This window comes from Chrysochloris asiatica, unplaced genomic scaffold (assembly GCF_000296735.1).
Source record: "Chrysochloris asiatica unplaced genomic scaffold, ChrAsi1.0 scaffold00209, whole genome shotgun sequence".
Classification (NCBI taxonomy): domain Eukaryota; kingdom Metazoa; phylum Chordata; class Mammalia; order Afrosoricida; family Chrysochloridae; genus Chrysochloris; species Chrysochloris asiatica.
Genome location: NW_006408727.1, coordinates 2,923,199 through 2,937,219, shown reverse-complemented (window position 1 = coordinate 2,937,219; position 14,021 = coordinate 2,923,199). Strand labels below are relative to the sequence as shown.

Sequence of the window (14,021 nt, the reverse complement as noted above, 5' to 3'; positions counted from 1 at the left end):
TGTGCGGAGCTCATCTCTGGCACTATATCAGGTAGTATTCTGGTGCTATTCATGTTTCAGTATTCAATATTCTCATTCTATCGGACAGTGTTTTAGTGTTATTCGTAAGGGTTAAGTGGAAAAACATTCAGAAGTTGTCTGCCCCTCCTTCTTCCAAGTCTGTCTTAGTCTGGAATTTCATCTGAAATCTGTTCACCATGGATGACTTCCAGTATCACAGCAACACACAAGCCACCACAGTGTGACAAACTGACAGATGAATGGTGGTTGTTTCTTATGGACTTGTTTTAATTTTCTTCAACTTCAACTTGAATGTACAGCCCTTGTTTGGACTGATGATAGCTCCTCCACTGGTCTCTCCACAGTTGCAGATGATTTGATTCCTTTGTCTTTCATGGGATAAGGTCACTGTTTCTAGTCACCATTTTTATTATTAAAAAAACAGGTATTTGATGGACAGCCATCGAGGCAACCAATCAAGTCCCTCAGACAACCCCCTCTCCAAGACTGAAATGCAAAGAGATCACATGAGCAGGCATGTATGCTTGCTGGTGACCACATTGGTCTACTGTTGAGTGGAAGTGGGGGAAAGGCAGCAATGAAGATAAGGGCTGAGTTCAGCCACATTCCATAGACTCCTGTTGACCTGGAGATGAGAAAGAGAAGAGGAAAAAGTGGTTGGTCCGAAGTAAGGAGAGGCCTGGGGACTCCTGAGCCCATGGACAAGGACATAGCCAAGGAGGGCTAGAACTCACAGTAAAAAGTCCAGTTGATATGAAGTGAGGAGAGATGCACAAGAATACCCAAACTTGCAGATTGTACCCATTTGACCTAGTTTTGATGGCTTGATGATCACAACTTGACTAAAAGAAGATAAAACAATTTAATAAAGGTAAATTACTTTACAATTTGATGTAAATTACTACATTTTGATGTAGTTGACCTATAATCATGTAAATTACTACAATTTCATGAAGTTGACCTATAATCATGGATGTAGTAGCTAAAAATACCAACTGAGAGGGAAGGAGTCTTCATCCTATCCCCTCTGTACGCAGGGTTGATAGGGATAGGCAACTTAGACATTGGCTACCTAAAATGGGGGTGCTGTAAAGGCACAAATGACTGGCTTACAAGTTTTCAAGAGGGAGTTAATTTTAAAGTGTGCTGGGGAAGGTAGAATCCCCACTGAATAGTTTTCATCTTGTCTAGATGGGCCTGGTGAAAGGAGATGGGGTAAGATTTTTATGATCCAATAGTGAGTAATTGTTGTCATGACTAATTGCTAATGTCACAACTGTAAAGGTAGAGAAGTTTTGTAACATAAAGGGAGAAGTAGTTAATCTTACATTTCAGGAACAGAGGACCGTAGGTCCAGCAAGGGAGAAGAGCATGAGCATAATGTGGGACCCTATCCAGAGAAGCAGCGACACCAGAGACGGAGGCCGAGATGAGGGCATGGAGAAATAGAGCAGATGAGGACTTTAGGCTCATGGAAAGAGAAAGGCTGTGTGCTGGTGGCCAGGAGGCAGACTTGTAGAATGTGCCCTTGTTTAAATCATTATACATTCCTGAGTGTTTGTGTACATCTAAAAACCAAAAACAAAACAAAACAAAATAAAAAAAAGCAGAGGGAATAGAAGCAAACTGTTGAATGAGTATACATGAACGGGATCATAATCATTGCAATGAAGCGAACTATGAGGATGAGTGTAAAACCCATGTTCTCCCATGTAAACTATCACTTTTAAACTTTTAAAAAACAAAACAAAAAGACCAGCAGGAAAAATAAAAAATGATAATAGCAATCTGATTGACGACTACAAGAACAAGTAAGTTGTTCACCCAGTAGCCATCAAGGCAAGTGGTCAGGTCTCCTCAGGGCAAACCCCTTCCCAAGACTAAGATTCAAGGGAAATACATGAGCAGGCATGTTATCTTGCTGCTGAGCACGTTGGTCACCGATAACATGGGTTATTGGTGTGGAAGTGGGGGGAAAACAGCAATGAACTTGTGAGCTAAGTCCGACCACATTCAATAGACTCCTGTCAACCTGGGTTGAGACCTGGTTGGCCAGCAGTATGGTGAGACCTGGGAACTCCTGGGCCCAGGGACAGGGACATGGCCACAGAGGACTAGATCGGAGAGTAAAGGATCCGTCTGATATGAAGTGAGGAGGGATGCACGGGAACACCCATACTTGCAGATAGTACCCGTTTGATCAGGCTTCAGTGACTGGATGAGCAGAACTCAACTAGAGGAAGTAAGAAGAGGAAAAAAAGAGTAATACGCTATAATTTTTTGTGCTGGACAGCAAGTTTCGGAGTCTCTTCTGACATCGATTTTGGTCTTTTCTTTCTTTCCTGCCTTTTAATGAGTTACTGCTTCCTTTCTGAGTGATGTGCTTGATGTCAATTCACAGCTTATCTTGTTTCTGGTCATCGGTGTCTAATGCATCAAACCTGTTCTTCAGATGGCGTCTAAATTCAAGTCAGATACGTCCAAGTCCACGTTTTGACTCTTGTGGATCTATTTCAATTTTCATCAGCTTCATCTTGAACTTGTATAGTAGCAATTGACAGTCTATTCAAAGTCTGTGCCTGGCCTTGTTTTGGCTGATAATGTGGAGTTTTCCCACTGTCTCTTTCTACAGATGTAGTCAACATGATTTCTGTATATTCCATCGGTTGATGTCCGTGTGTATAGCCTTCTTTTATATTGTTTTAAACTGGTATTTGCAATGAAGAAATCATTGATCTTGCAAAATTCTATCATTGTATCTCCAGCATTATTTCTGTCTTCAGACCACATTTTCCAATAACTGATTTCCAACATTTGCATTCCAATCACTGATAATTATCAATACATCTTGATTTCAAATTTGATCAATTTCAGGTGGAAGAAGTTGGTAGAATTCTTCAATTTCATCATCACTGGCTTTAGTGGTTGGTGTGTTAATTTGAGTATTATTATCCTATTAGTATCCTATTATCCTATCAAAGACAGCATCGTACTTCAAGATAGATCTTGAACTGTTCATTTTGATGATGAATGCAACACCATTCTTTTTCAATTTGTCATTCCTGGCATAGTAAACCATGATTGTCAGATTCAGAATGGCCAATGCCAGTCCTTTTCAGCTCAATAATACGTAGGATTAAGGTGTGCCTGACCCAGGCCATGGTGTTTTCAATAGCCTCATGGTTGCGAAAGCTGGACAGTGACTAAGGAAGATCGTAGAAGAATTGGTGCCTTTGAGTTGTGGTGTTGGAGGAGAATACTGAAAGTGCCATGGACTGCCAAAAGAACCATAGATCTGTTTTGGAAGAAGTGCAGCCAGAGTGCTCCTTGGAGGCCAGGATGGCTAAGCTTCGTCTCTCCTACTTTGGACATATTGTCCGGAGGAAACAGTCGCTGGAGAAGGATGTTATGTTGGGTAAGGTGGAGGGTCAGAGAAAAAGAGGAAGACCCCTAACGCGATGGATTGGCCAGGTGGCATCATTGATGGACTCAAGTGTGGCAGCGGTAGTGAGGTTGGCCCAGGATCGGACATTGTTTCGTTCTGCTGTGCATGGGGTCGCTATGAGTCAGTTCTGACTCAATGGCACCTGACAACAACAACAACAATACATAGGATACCTACATTTATGCGTCCCGTTTCAATTTTGATAACTTCCAGTTTTCCGAGATTGACAGTTTGTACATTACATGTTCTAACTATTAATGGATGCTTGCAGTTGTTTCTCCTCATTTTGAATTGTGTCCAATCAGCAAATGAAGGCCCCGAAAGTTTTACTCCATTCGAGTCATCCCCAGTCAGCTCTACTTTGAGGAGGCAGCTCTTCCCTAGTCATGTTTTGAGTGCCTTCCAACCTCAGGGGCTCATGTTCTGACATCGTATTCTTGTGCTCTTCATTATATTTTTATATTTAATATTCTGGTGCTATCTGACAGTGTTCCACTGCTATTCATATGGTTTTCAGTGAGTACATATTCGGAAATAGTCTGTCTCTCCTTCTTCCTAGTAGTCTGTCAATCTGTAAGCTCATCTGAAGCTTGTCCACCATGGGTGACACTGCTAGTACTTGAAACACTAGAGACATAACTTCCAGAATCACAGCAACGGCAAGCCACCTCAGTACGACAAACTGAAAGACAAGTGGTGGCTTATTTATTTTGTTGTCGGCTAATAAATGCTTGATGAAACAGAGTTTTAAATAAGAATAAATTGATTTTGGTTAAGCGGTTTGTTCTTCAGTAAAATATTGCAGGCTTAGTATGAAAATTACGTTCATACTCCTGGATATTAGTTCCTCCTTAGTGACCATTTACAGAATAATTTTAAGATAAGCATATTGTTATCTACTTTCGTAGAACTCATTCAACAAATATGTATTGAGTGCCTACTATAACATGGTTTGGGGCATTAAAAAGGCTTTACAGCACACAACCACCACTAGCATATCCACACAGAACTCCCTGTGAATGAATTGTGAGGTCTTTGACAGTATACATTTATTTATTTACTGGTATTGCCTTGTTGGATCCTGCTAAACACAAGATTGTTAGTTCAAACCTACCAGCCAATTCTTGGAAACATATACAGGGTCCTTATGAGTTAGAGCTGACTTGACGGCACTTAACAACAACAGTGATTGCCTTGATGCAGCCATTGCTAAAGAATGAAAATGACAAATGTAGGTGGATATGGCCAGCCACCACAGGAGGCCCAAGCACTGACCTTCTTTGCCTCCTGTTTCAAGGATGCCTGTGAGATGCTGATGAGCACAATTTTGAAAGAACTTCAGAAGAACATCTGTGCTTCTCCAGAGCAAGTATTATTAAATGAGGATTTATGCCAGCCTCCTGTTCCCCAGGACTTGGGGTTCCGGGTTGGACTTGTCATCACTGGGAAGACCCTAGAGTTTGCCCTGCAAGAGAGTCTTCAAAAGCAGTTCCTGGAGCTGACTGCTCAGTGTCAAACTGTGGTCTGCTGCCGAGCGACACCCTTGCAGAAAAGTGAGGTGGTGAAGTTGGTACGCAGCCATCTCCATGTGATGACGCTGGCCATCGGTGAGTGAAGATGAGGACAGACCCTGTGCTTTTCCCTTTTACTCCAAACCTGAGGCAGATCCTTCTAGCTTTCATTTTATCTGTGTTTCTCTCTGTCTGTCTTCCTTTCTTTCATGATCCCCTTCTGTCATTAATTTCTCTTCCCTCTTTCTCTCATCCTTTACTCTTTCCATCTTTCATTCATTCTCCTTTTTTCTCCATCACCTGTTTGACCTGTTGAGCCAGGTAGTTGGACTGTGACACAGAAAACTAATTAGCAGGATAGCAAACAGGATTCTTTGGGTTAAATGTCAGAACCCCAACTCAACTATCTTAAGTAGGGTAATTGGCTCATGTTGTTGTTGTTAAGTGCTGTTGAGCTGATTCTGATCCAGGAGTTCTAGCATCAAGGAAGTTGAATTTGGAGACTTGAAGAATTATTTATCCATCCAACAAATATTTGAGTGCCTTCTAGGTACCAAGCAATGGAGATACAAGAGTATATAAAACTGACAAAGTAGTTTTTTCTTAGGAAACTTCCATTTTAGTGGGGAGGGAACATTCAGTAACACAATGAAGCAAACAAAAAATATATAGTTTATCAGATAGTGAGAAATGCTATGGAGAAAAGCAAAACAGTGTTAAAGGGATGTGGAAGACTGGGGATGGGGAAAGATAGTGCTCATATACATATGGTTTCCAGAGACTATCCCATTAATAAGGTTTTACGTGAGCAGAGATGTAGGAAATAAGAAAGTATTGATTGGTAGGGATAACATTCCTGGAAGATGAATAATGTAAATGTTGAAAACAAAGTTTATAAAGTGAACTGTGCTTGGTATATACAAGGACAGATCAGATTACTGTAGGGGAAGAGATTTCTTCAAGTTAGTGCAAATCAAGGCAGTGGCAGATAATGTAGGGTCCTAGAGGCCATTGGTGTACTGGTATGGTGCTGTAGGATACGCACTGGACTGCTAAGCATAAGTTCAATGGTTCAAACCCACCAAGCACTCCTTTGAAACCCTCTACAAGGTCACTATGAGTCAGAACTGACTCAATGGTCCTTAAGAACAAAAAGCCATTATACAATTTTAACTCTTACTTGAGAAAGAGGGAGGCATTAGAGGAGTTGAACAGAAGAGGGACTTGCTCTTAGATTTTAAAAGATCACTTTATCAAATCCTAACCCTAACCCCAAAGCTAACCCTAGCCCCATAACTATATTGCTAGCTCCAAACTTAATTCTGCCTTCTAGCTTTAAGCAATAGTACTCTAGCTCTAACCTCAACTCATTTATAGTGCTAATCCCAATCGTAAGTCTACCCTCAGTCCTATCACACTGACTCTAACCTTGTTCCTAACATTAAATTGAGCCCTAATGCTAAGCCCTAAATTCAACTGTTCTTCTAAACCTAACCAAAGCTTTGAAGCTAACCATACTATAGCAAAAAAAAGGGGGATCACTTTGGCTGTTTGTTGAGGGTCATTGCTGGGGTACAAGGGCATAAGTAAGGAAATCAAAATGCTATTAAAATAATTAAGGCAAGAGAAATGGTGTGTTGGGCCTAGATGATAGAAGTGGAGGTGGTGTGATGTGGTCAGGTAATGAATGTGTTTTGAAGGAGGAGCTGGGATATTTGCTGTTTATTTAGATACGTGTTTTATGAGAGAGTTGTTAAGATACAGTCAGTGTTAGAAAGCATGAACCTCCCATGTATCCAAAAAGGGTGGAGCTGCCATGTATCAAGATGGAGAAGGGAAAATCAGGAATTGGGTGTTTCACTTGTTAAGTTTGAAAAGTCTGAAGTATCGAAGTGGTTATATCTAGTAGTTAGTTGTTGTTGTTAAGTGCCATCGAGTCGGTTTCGACCCATAGCAACCCTGTTACAGGGTTTCCGAGAGTGTAAATCTTTATGGGAGTAGAAAGCCTCATCTTTCTCCCGCAGAGCAGCTGGTAGTTTCGAGCCGCTGACCTTAAGGTTCTCAGCCCGATTTGTAACCACTACGCTACCAGAGCTAGTAGTTAGTTAGTAGGTTTTAAAGTTTGTCATAAATGAGGAATTGGCTGAAGATAAAAATTCTGGAACTATAAATCTAATGATGATATTTAAAGTCTTTATTAGAAGAGATCACTGGAAATGAGTATAAATGGGAAGACACATTTAAGGCTTGAGACACTCCCATGTTTAGAGTTTAGCACGATTCAGAATCAGCCATCTCTTTCAATCTGTTTTCCCCTGGATTGCTTCCAGTTTCAGGTAGCTTCTCTGTTATAGTGGTGATGTAGCCACAGAAAACCCTCAGCTTATATCTTCTCCCATTAGCAACTCTAGGGAAAACATAACACCTCTTTCAGGTTGTTGTACTAAAATGTCAGAGTGAGAATTGCATTTTGCTTAATTATCTTGTTGAATGAACCTACAGATGAATGAGTTGTTCAAGCCTCTGGATCCAAATGTTCCTGAAGCTAGAACCCCTGGAGTTTTCAATTATATTAATTAAGTTGAGTCATGTGTCCAAACCTGAATCAATCAGTGAATGGTGGTGGTGGTGGTGTCGGGTCCGACTCATAGCAACCCTGCATAGGGTTTCCGAGGCTGTAAATCTTTACGGGAGCAGAAAGCCTCATCTTTCTCTCGTAGAACAGCTGGTAGTTTCGAACTGCTGACCTTAAGGTTCACAGCCCGATTCGTAACCACTATGCTACCAGAGGTAGACAGTTGAAAACAACAAATGTCCATTACCAGCAGGAATGTAGTACCTCCTTTTAAGAACCTACTAGTATGCCGGGGGACACCAATGAATCGATATGTAACCATAATATCATGTAACCCAGTATGACATATAATACATGCGGTGATGCTGGAGCCTAAGGAATGGGAATGTGTTCTTTTCTTGAAAGGAATATGGGTAAGTTTCCCAAAGGAAGTGACAGCTAAGTGGAGAGAGAGCACGGTGGGGTAGGAGTGATGAGGCCAGTGTAATGAGACTAGAGAAACAGCATGTACAGGACTGGAAGTAGCAGGGTGTGTGTGGAGAATGGAACGTAAAGCAGGCGGCATGGAAAAGGAGACATTAGTCCAGGTAGACACCAGGGTTACTGTGAAGGACTTTAAAGCAGTCTGAAGGTGTTTGGACTTCTTGGTGTCAGTCGGATGTCACATTTAATTCATGCTTAACTAGCCCTCAAGGATTTTTTTCCTTTGCTTTAGCAGCCACTCACTATTGATTTGCAAGTTTTAGGCCCTTTCCTTTTCCCTCATTGTGTTTCTCATCATTTTTTCCTTTCTCATAAAGGTGATGGTGCCAATGATGTTAGTATGATACAGGTGGCAGATATTGGAATAGGGGTCTCAGGTCAAGAAGGCATGCAGGTGAGTGATCACTGTGCACCCAAGGACCATGATCTTGACCTGCCCATTCAAGGGCAGTATCTCCATGATAAGATCTCTGCTTTGCTTAGTATGTAGCTGTTGTTGTTAGCACTCACAGATACAAGAATTATCTAGCAAGCCTAGACAGTGTACTTGGGCTTCATACTTATCTGATGGCAAAGAACTTTGCTAGGATTATGTAACTCCTAAAAGGCAGTGGCTGTCTGCAGATAGCCCCAGATTGGGAGGCAGAACGTTTATGCCTTCATTCATTAGTTATTTACTAAGTGTGTGTTATGCACCCAGTATTTTCCTGGTTAATTTTAGATGTGTTGTTTGCTTGTTCAGTTTTAAAAATAAACCCTATAAACATCATAAGAATGGACATTTTTAGCTCTGCAATAACTGTAGGAGTCCTTGTGTGTCACTGTGGGATAACGCACTGGACCACAAGGTTCATTTGAACTGCAGGGTTGGCGGTTCAGATTCACCAGCTGCTCCTTGGGAACCCTATGCAGGGTTGCTAAGAGTCGGAACCCAACTCGAAGGCACTTAATAACAGCAGCGATAATAACTACGTGAATTCTGACACTGAAGAAAGCTACTAAGGATTTGGGTAATAACCTCAAGTTTTTGAGAAAGAAAAAGAAAAGGAGGAAGAGAATGGAGACTGACAGAAGCAAGGGGTGGAGTGTCCTGTTTACTCTCCTGTGTATATGTGTGTATGTTGTGGTTGTTGTTATGTGTCATCGAGTCAGCTCCGACCGATAATGACCCTGTACAGGGTTTCCAAGGCTGTAAATCTTTACGGGAGCAGAAAGCCTCATCTTTCTCCCACAGAGCGGCTGGTAGTTTCGAACTACTGACTTTAAGATTCACAACCCAATTCGTAACCCCTATGCTACCAGAGCTCCTTATATGTGTTCATGATCGTGTTTAATTCACGAAATTGCAAAATTCAGGTAAAATCTTAACATCTAAGAAACTGCTTTTCAAGTATTGAATAAATGCCATCAGAAGCAGGTAGGATATGAGACTTGGGTTTCCTGAGAATTGTAATAATACTGTTTCTGTGCATGATGAGGACATCGGTCACCTCTTTGTTTGACACATTATACAAAGTCCCATGAAATCATGATTGTGATACTTCCCACTATTCCCTCATCGAGGAGAAGACGAATGCACATTGTAATGAAGAAGACTGAGCACTTGCTAAGAGCTGCTTTTCCTGGAAATTGGTGGTTTGCTGAAACTACATCATGAGTAGTAATCAGGAAAGAAGGTTTGTTTCATGTGACTGTATTGAAGAGCTGAATGGTAGCCCTGGGCAGACTAGTGAGGCTCTTTTCTTTGTTTGGAATGTACATAAGGTTCAAATAACAGATTTGACTCATCTGAGCCCAGTGATGATCAGGTTTCCCATTGCTGTGTCCCTGTTGCCATGTGTTTAATTGCTCAGCGTTGCCTTCTCTCCCTTTTGCCTCTGCAGGCTGTGATGGCCAGTGACTTTGCTATTTCTCAGTTCAGACATCTCAGCAAGCTCCTTCTTGTCCATGGGCACTGGTGTTACATGCGACTTTCCAACATGATTCTCTATTTTTTCTACAAGAATGTGGTATGTGACTCTAGAGAATTCGTCCCCACCCCCATCTGGTCACAGTTGCATAAAGGATGAAGAAGAAGTGTCCGGCACAAAGCTGACTGTGCTTTAATGTTTGGAAGCAGCCAGGAGCTCTCCTGCTGTCTTCCCAGAAATAATTGGGGAATGTGCTATGTTTCAGCTGCTGACAGCAAATTGCTAGGCTTGTCCATCTGCTAGCATTTTCTACTCCCTATGCATTTAAATTCAATTAGGTCCTGTCTGTTTCATTTAAAATCTAATTTTTGACCTTCCATAAAAAGGTTGTGACAAGCAAAATTGTGAAATGTTTAATACGCCTGTCAGTAGGGAATGGAAATGTTTGCTTCTGTTTTACAGGAGATACCAAGAAATGTTTGCTGTCCCCAGATTGCAATTCCTTGAGAATTATTGAAGACACCAAATACAGATAAAAACCCCACATTGTAGCTTACTCTGTAGCTGTTAGCCCTCACAGATACAAGAATTCTCTAGCGAGCCTAGAGAATGTGTTTGGGCTTGATACTTACACGATGGTAAAGAACTTTATTAAGATTATATTCCTAAAAGGCAGAATTTGATTAAAATCCTATGCCTGGTACAACCTTTGGTATACCATTTAGAGTTCAGTTTCCTTTTTTACAGAATCATGTTGAACTGGATTGCTTCCAGGCAGGGGGCTATAAATACATCATGTTTGCCTAAATCGAATTTATTCTTAGTGTTTAAAGCCCATACATAGATTTACTAGTAAGTAGTAAATATAAATTGATACTACTTTATTGAAATGCTGTAGGATAAGCACTGGACTGCTAACCCCAAGGTCAGTAGTTCACACCACCCAGCTGTTCCTTGGAAGCCCTACACAGGGTTGCTATGAGTTGGAACCAATTCCAAGGCATTGAACAACAACAGCATTAAAATACTAGAATCCTGGTGTAGCACTGTAGGATATGCACTGGAATGCAAGTTCCATTTGAACTGTAAGATCTGTAATTCAAACCCACCAGCCACTCCTTGGAAAGCCTATACAGGATCACTGTGAGTTAGAACCAACTCGACAGCAATGGTGAAATATTAAAAAGCCATGGTGACAATGCTAACTGCAATATTAGTGGTTCACATTCAGTAGCTTCCAGGGGAAAAAAAGACATGTACTTCCATAGAAATTACAACCTAGAAACCCTATGGAGCAGTTTGACTGTGTGTCATAGGTTTGCCATGAGGCAGAAGTAACTTGGGGGCACACAACAACAATACCTGCCATTGTAGGTACCTTAATGAAATGCTGTCATTGTAGGGTACCTCACATGTGTCATTTAGATCTGTGTGCATGTATGTGCCTGTCAGCAGGACCATTTTTTTTCCCCGCAGCACAATGGATGCTCCCGGTGGTTCTGCTGAGGTTGCATAAAGGATTAGAAGTTTCCCCCTACATTCAATGGACTAGATACTAATTAAACTAGTGTTTATTCAAAGTTTCATGAAAATTCAGGCATTTAAAACAATACTTTAAAGTCAAAGTGTTTTTCTGAGTGTGTGATTCTGAGTGTAGTGTGTTTGAGGAAATTTGGGGCTGATCAAGAAAAAAGCGACTGCAAGACAGTGAGGTTGAGTTACACAAGCTAGTTATTGTGACTGACACATTGATAGCCACATACAGGCTAGCAGTGGACAGTCCCTCACAGCAGGAAGACTCCCAGAGGATGCAGCTCAGGGAGCCACAGGAAGAAGAGATCCTGAAAAATCTGTGCAAGAGAGAAAAGGAAGGCCATCTTAACTGTGTCTTGAGGATGCCCTCTTGCAGCAAGGAAGGGAGTCTCTGGATCAGAGAAATCCAAAGGACAGACAAGGCCAGGGTCCTTGTAACTACGGATTGGCTTCTTATCCATGGCTAGCAGAAGCTGGGGAAGTTTGGTTGGGTGTATAAAGCAGACAGGCTCTATGTGGCTGAAAATCTGCTTCTGTAGGCTTTTCTTAAAAAACTAATTGGATATGTACAAATTTGAGTTTGAGAGCTTTTGGGGGTCTCAACTTGCTATGAAGTAAACAACTTCCAAGTCAATGCACAGAGACTATTTCTGACTCCTGTATCTAATACTGAAAAAAAGGTAGCACTTGTAATGGAAAATTCCAGGACTTTGTCAATGACATTTACAGAGGAGTCCCCCCCTCCAAAGGTGGTTTTGTTTAAAATACCTTTACGTTTTTCTCCCTTCTTCTCACTCTGCAGCAACTCTACCCCCACCTTCACCATTCCCAGATTAAACACTATGGTTAAGAAATTCTAATATTAAAAAGATTCCAAAATTGTTAGGAAGTACTTTGTACCTAGTAGGAACCTGGTAGCATAGTGGATTATGAGCTGGACTGCTAACCACAAGGTTAGCAGTTCAAATTTACCAGTCACTCTGCAGGAGAAATATGAGGCTTTCTGCTCCTGCAAAGATTTGTAACCATGGAAACAGAAACCCCTTACAGGGTCACTGTAGCATAGTGGTTACGAGTTGAGCTGCTAACCTCAAGGTGAGCAGTTTGAAACTACCAGTGTTCCATGGGAGGAAGATGAGGCTTTCTGCTCCTATAAAGATTTACTTCCCCAGAAACCCTATGCAGGCTCACTATGAGTCAGAGCCGACTCCATGGCACATAACCACCACCACCACCACCATGAATCAGAATGGACTAAATGGCACACTGCTGCCACATAGTTTGAGGGGTGTATGTGTGTTTTGATTTAATATCACATTTACCAAGAAAAGCTGGAAGGTAGGTTGTGGTCACCCATTTAATAAGTGAGGAAACTGAATTTCAGGTGCCAAGAATACACAGGTCAAAGTGGCTTCTTTGGAATGTGTAATCATAGCACAAGTTACTATTTCTAAGATTTGAATATTCCTTTTTTTGTATCCCTAGGCCTATGTGAACCTCCTTTTCTGGTACCAGTTCTTTTGTGGATTTTCAGGAACATCCATGACTGACTATTGGGTTTTGATCTTCTTCAACCTCCTCTTTACCTCTGCTCCTCCCGTCATTTACGGTGTTTTGGAGAAAGATGTATCTGCAGAGACACTCATGCAGCTGCCTGAACTTTACAAGAGTGGTCAGAAGTCAGAGGTAGGTTTAGAACCAGTCATTAAATATACAGTTACTGTATTTCCCAATTAGCCCAGCCCAAATGTGGCAGTATGTAAAGTATTATTTTAAATTATTTGCAATGTCTGGTCATTTTTAAAGATTCCTACTAACACTATAGATAAGTTCTTGCCCCTTAGAAGAATGCACATAAAATACCTTAGATATGTGTAAGAAGGAGTCCTGGTGTGGCACTGTGGGTTAATGTGCCAGACTGCAAAGCTGTTTGAACTGCAGGGTTGGTAGTTCAAGCTCACCAGCTGCTCCTTGGAAACCCTACACAGGGTTGCTATGGGTCAGAATCAACTTGGGCACTTAACAGCAACAAATGTATAAGAAGAAATCCAGTTTTTGAGACTTCACAGTAAATCATATCTAACATTTACTACCCCTCTGTTCTCTCTGTTGTGCTAAGTACTAAATATGTCCTGTTTTATTTATCTTAATAAAAACACTTTGAGACAAAACCTAGGATAATTCCATTTTAAGATAGGGAATCTGAGCTTCAAAGAGGTTGAGTAGTTTTTCTAAAAATCTCACAGCAAAGAAGTAGTAGAGCCAGATTGTGAGCCCATCTCCCTCTGATTCCTAAGCCAAAATTAAAATTTTCAAGTTCTATTGTCTTTCATTTCTATGGATTCCTGGGTGTGGTGCTGTAGGATCAGTAGTTGACTGTGAACCACAAGGTTGGCAGTTGAAACCCACCAGTTGCCAGCTGCTCCTTGGAAACCATATAGACGGTAGCTATAAGGTGGAACTGACTCAACAACACTTAATAACAACAACATTGTCATTCATTCAAGCAGACAATGGTGAGTCAGTGTTAGAATTCTCACCTT

The 14,021-nt window shown here is 41.2% G+C and overlaps 1 protein-coding gene across 1 annotated transcript in view; it reads left to right on the top strand.

Annotated features, from left to right (window-relative positions):
- Window positions 1-14,021, top strand: part of ATP10D (ATPase, class V, type 10D) — a 151,376-nt gene that overhangs the window by 111,909 nt on the left and 25,446 nt on the right. The window contains exons 16-19 of the mRNA XM_006872690.1: window positions 4,764-5,073; window positions 8,353-8,429; window positions 9,919-10,044; window positions 12,964-13,164. Coding sequence (XP_006872752.1) covers window positions 4,764-5,073; window positions 8,353-8,429; window positions 9,919-10,044; window positions 12,964-13,164 — 714 coding nt within the window. The remainder of the gene's footprint in view (window positions 1-4,763; window positions 5,074-8,352; window positions 8,430-9,918; window positions 10,045-12,963; window positions 13,165-14,021) is intronic.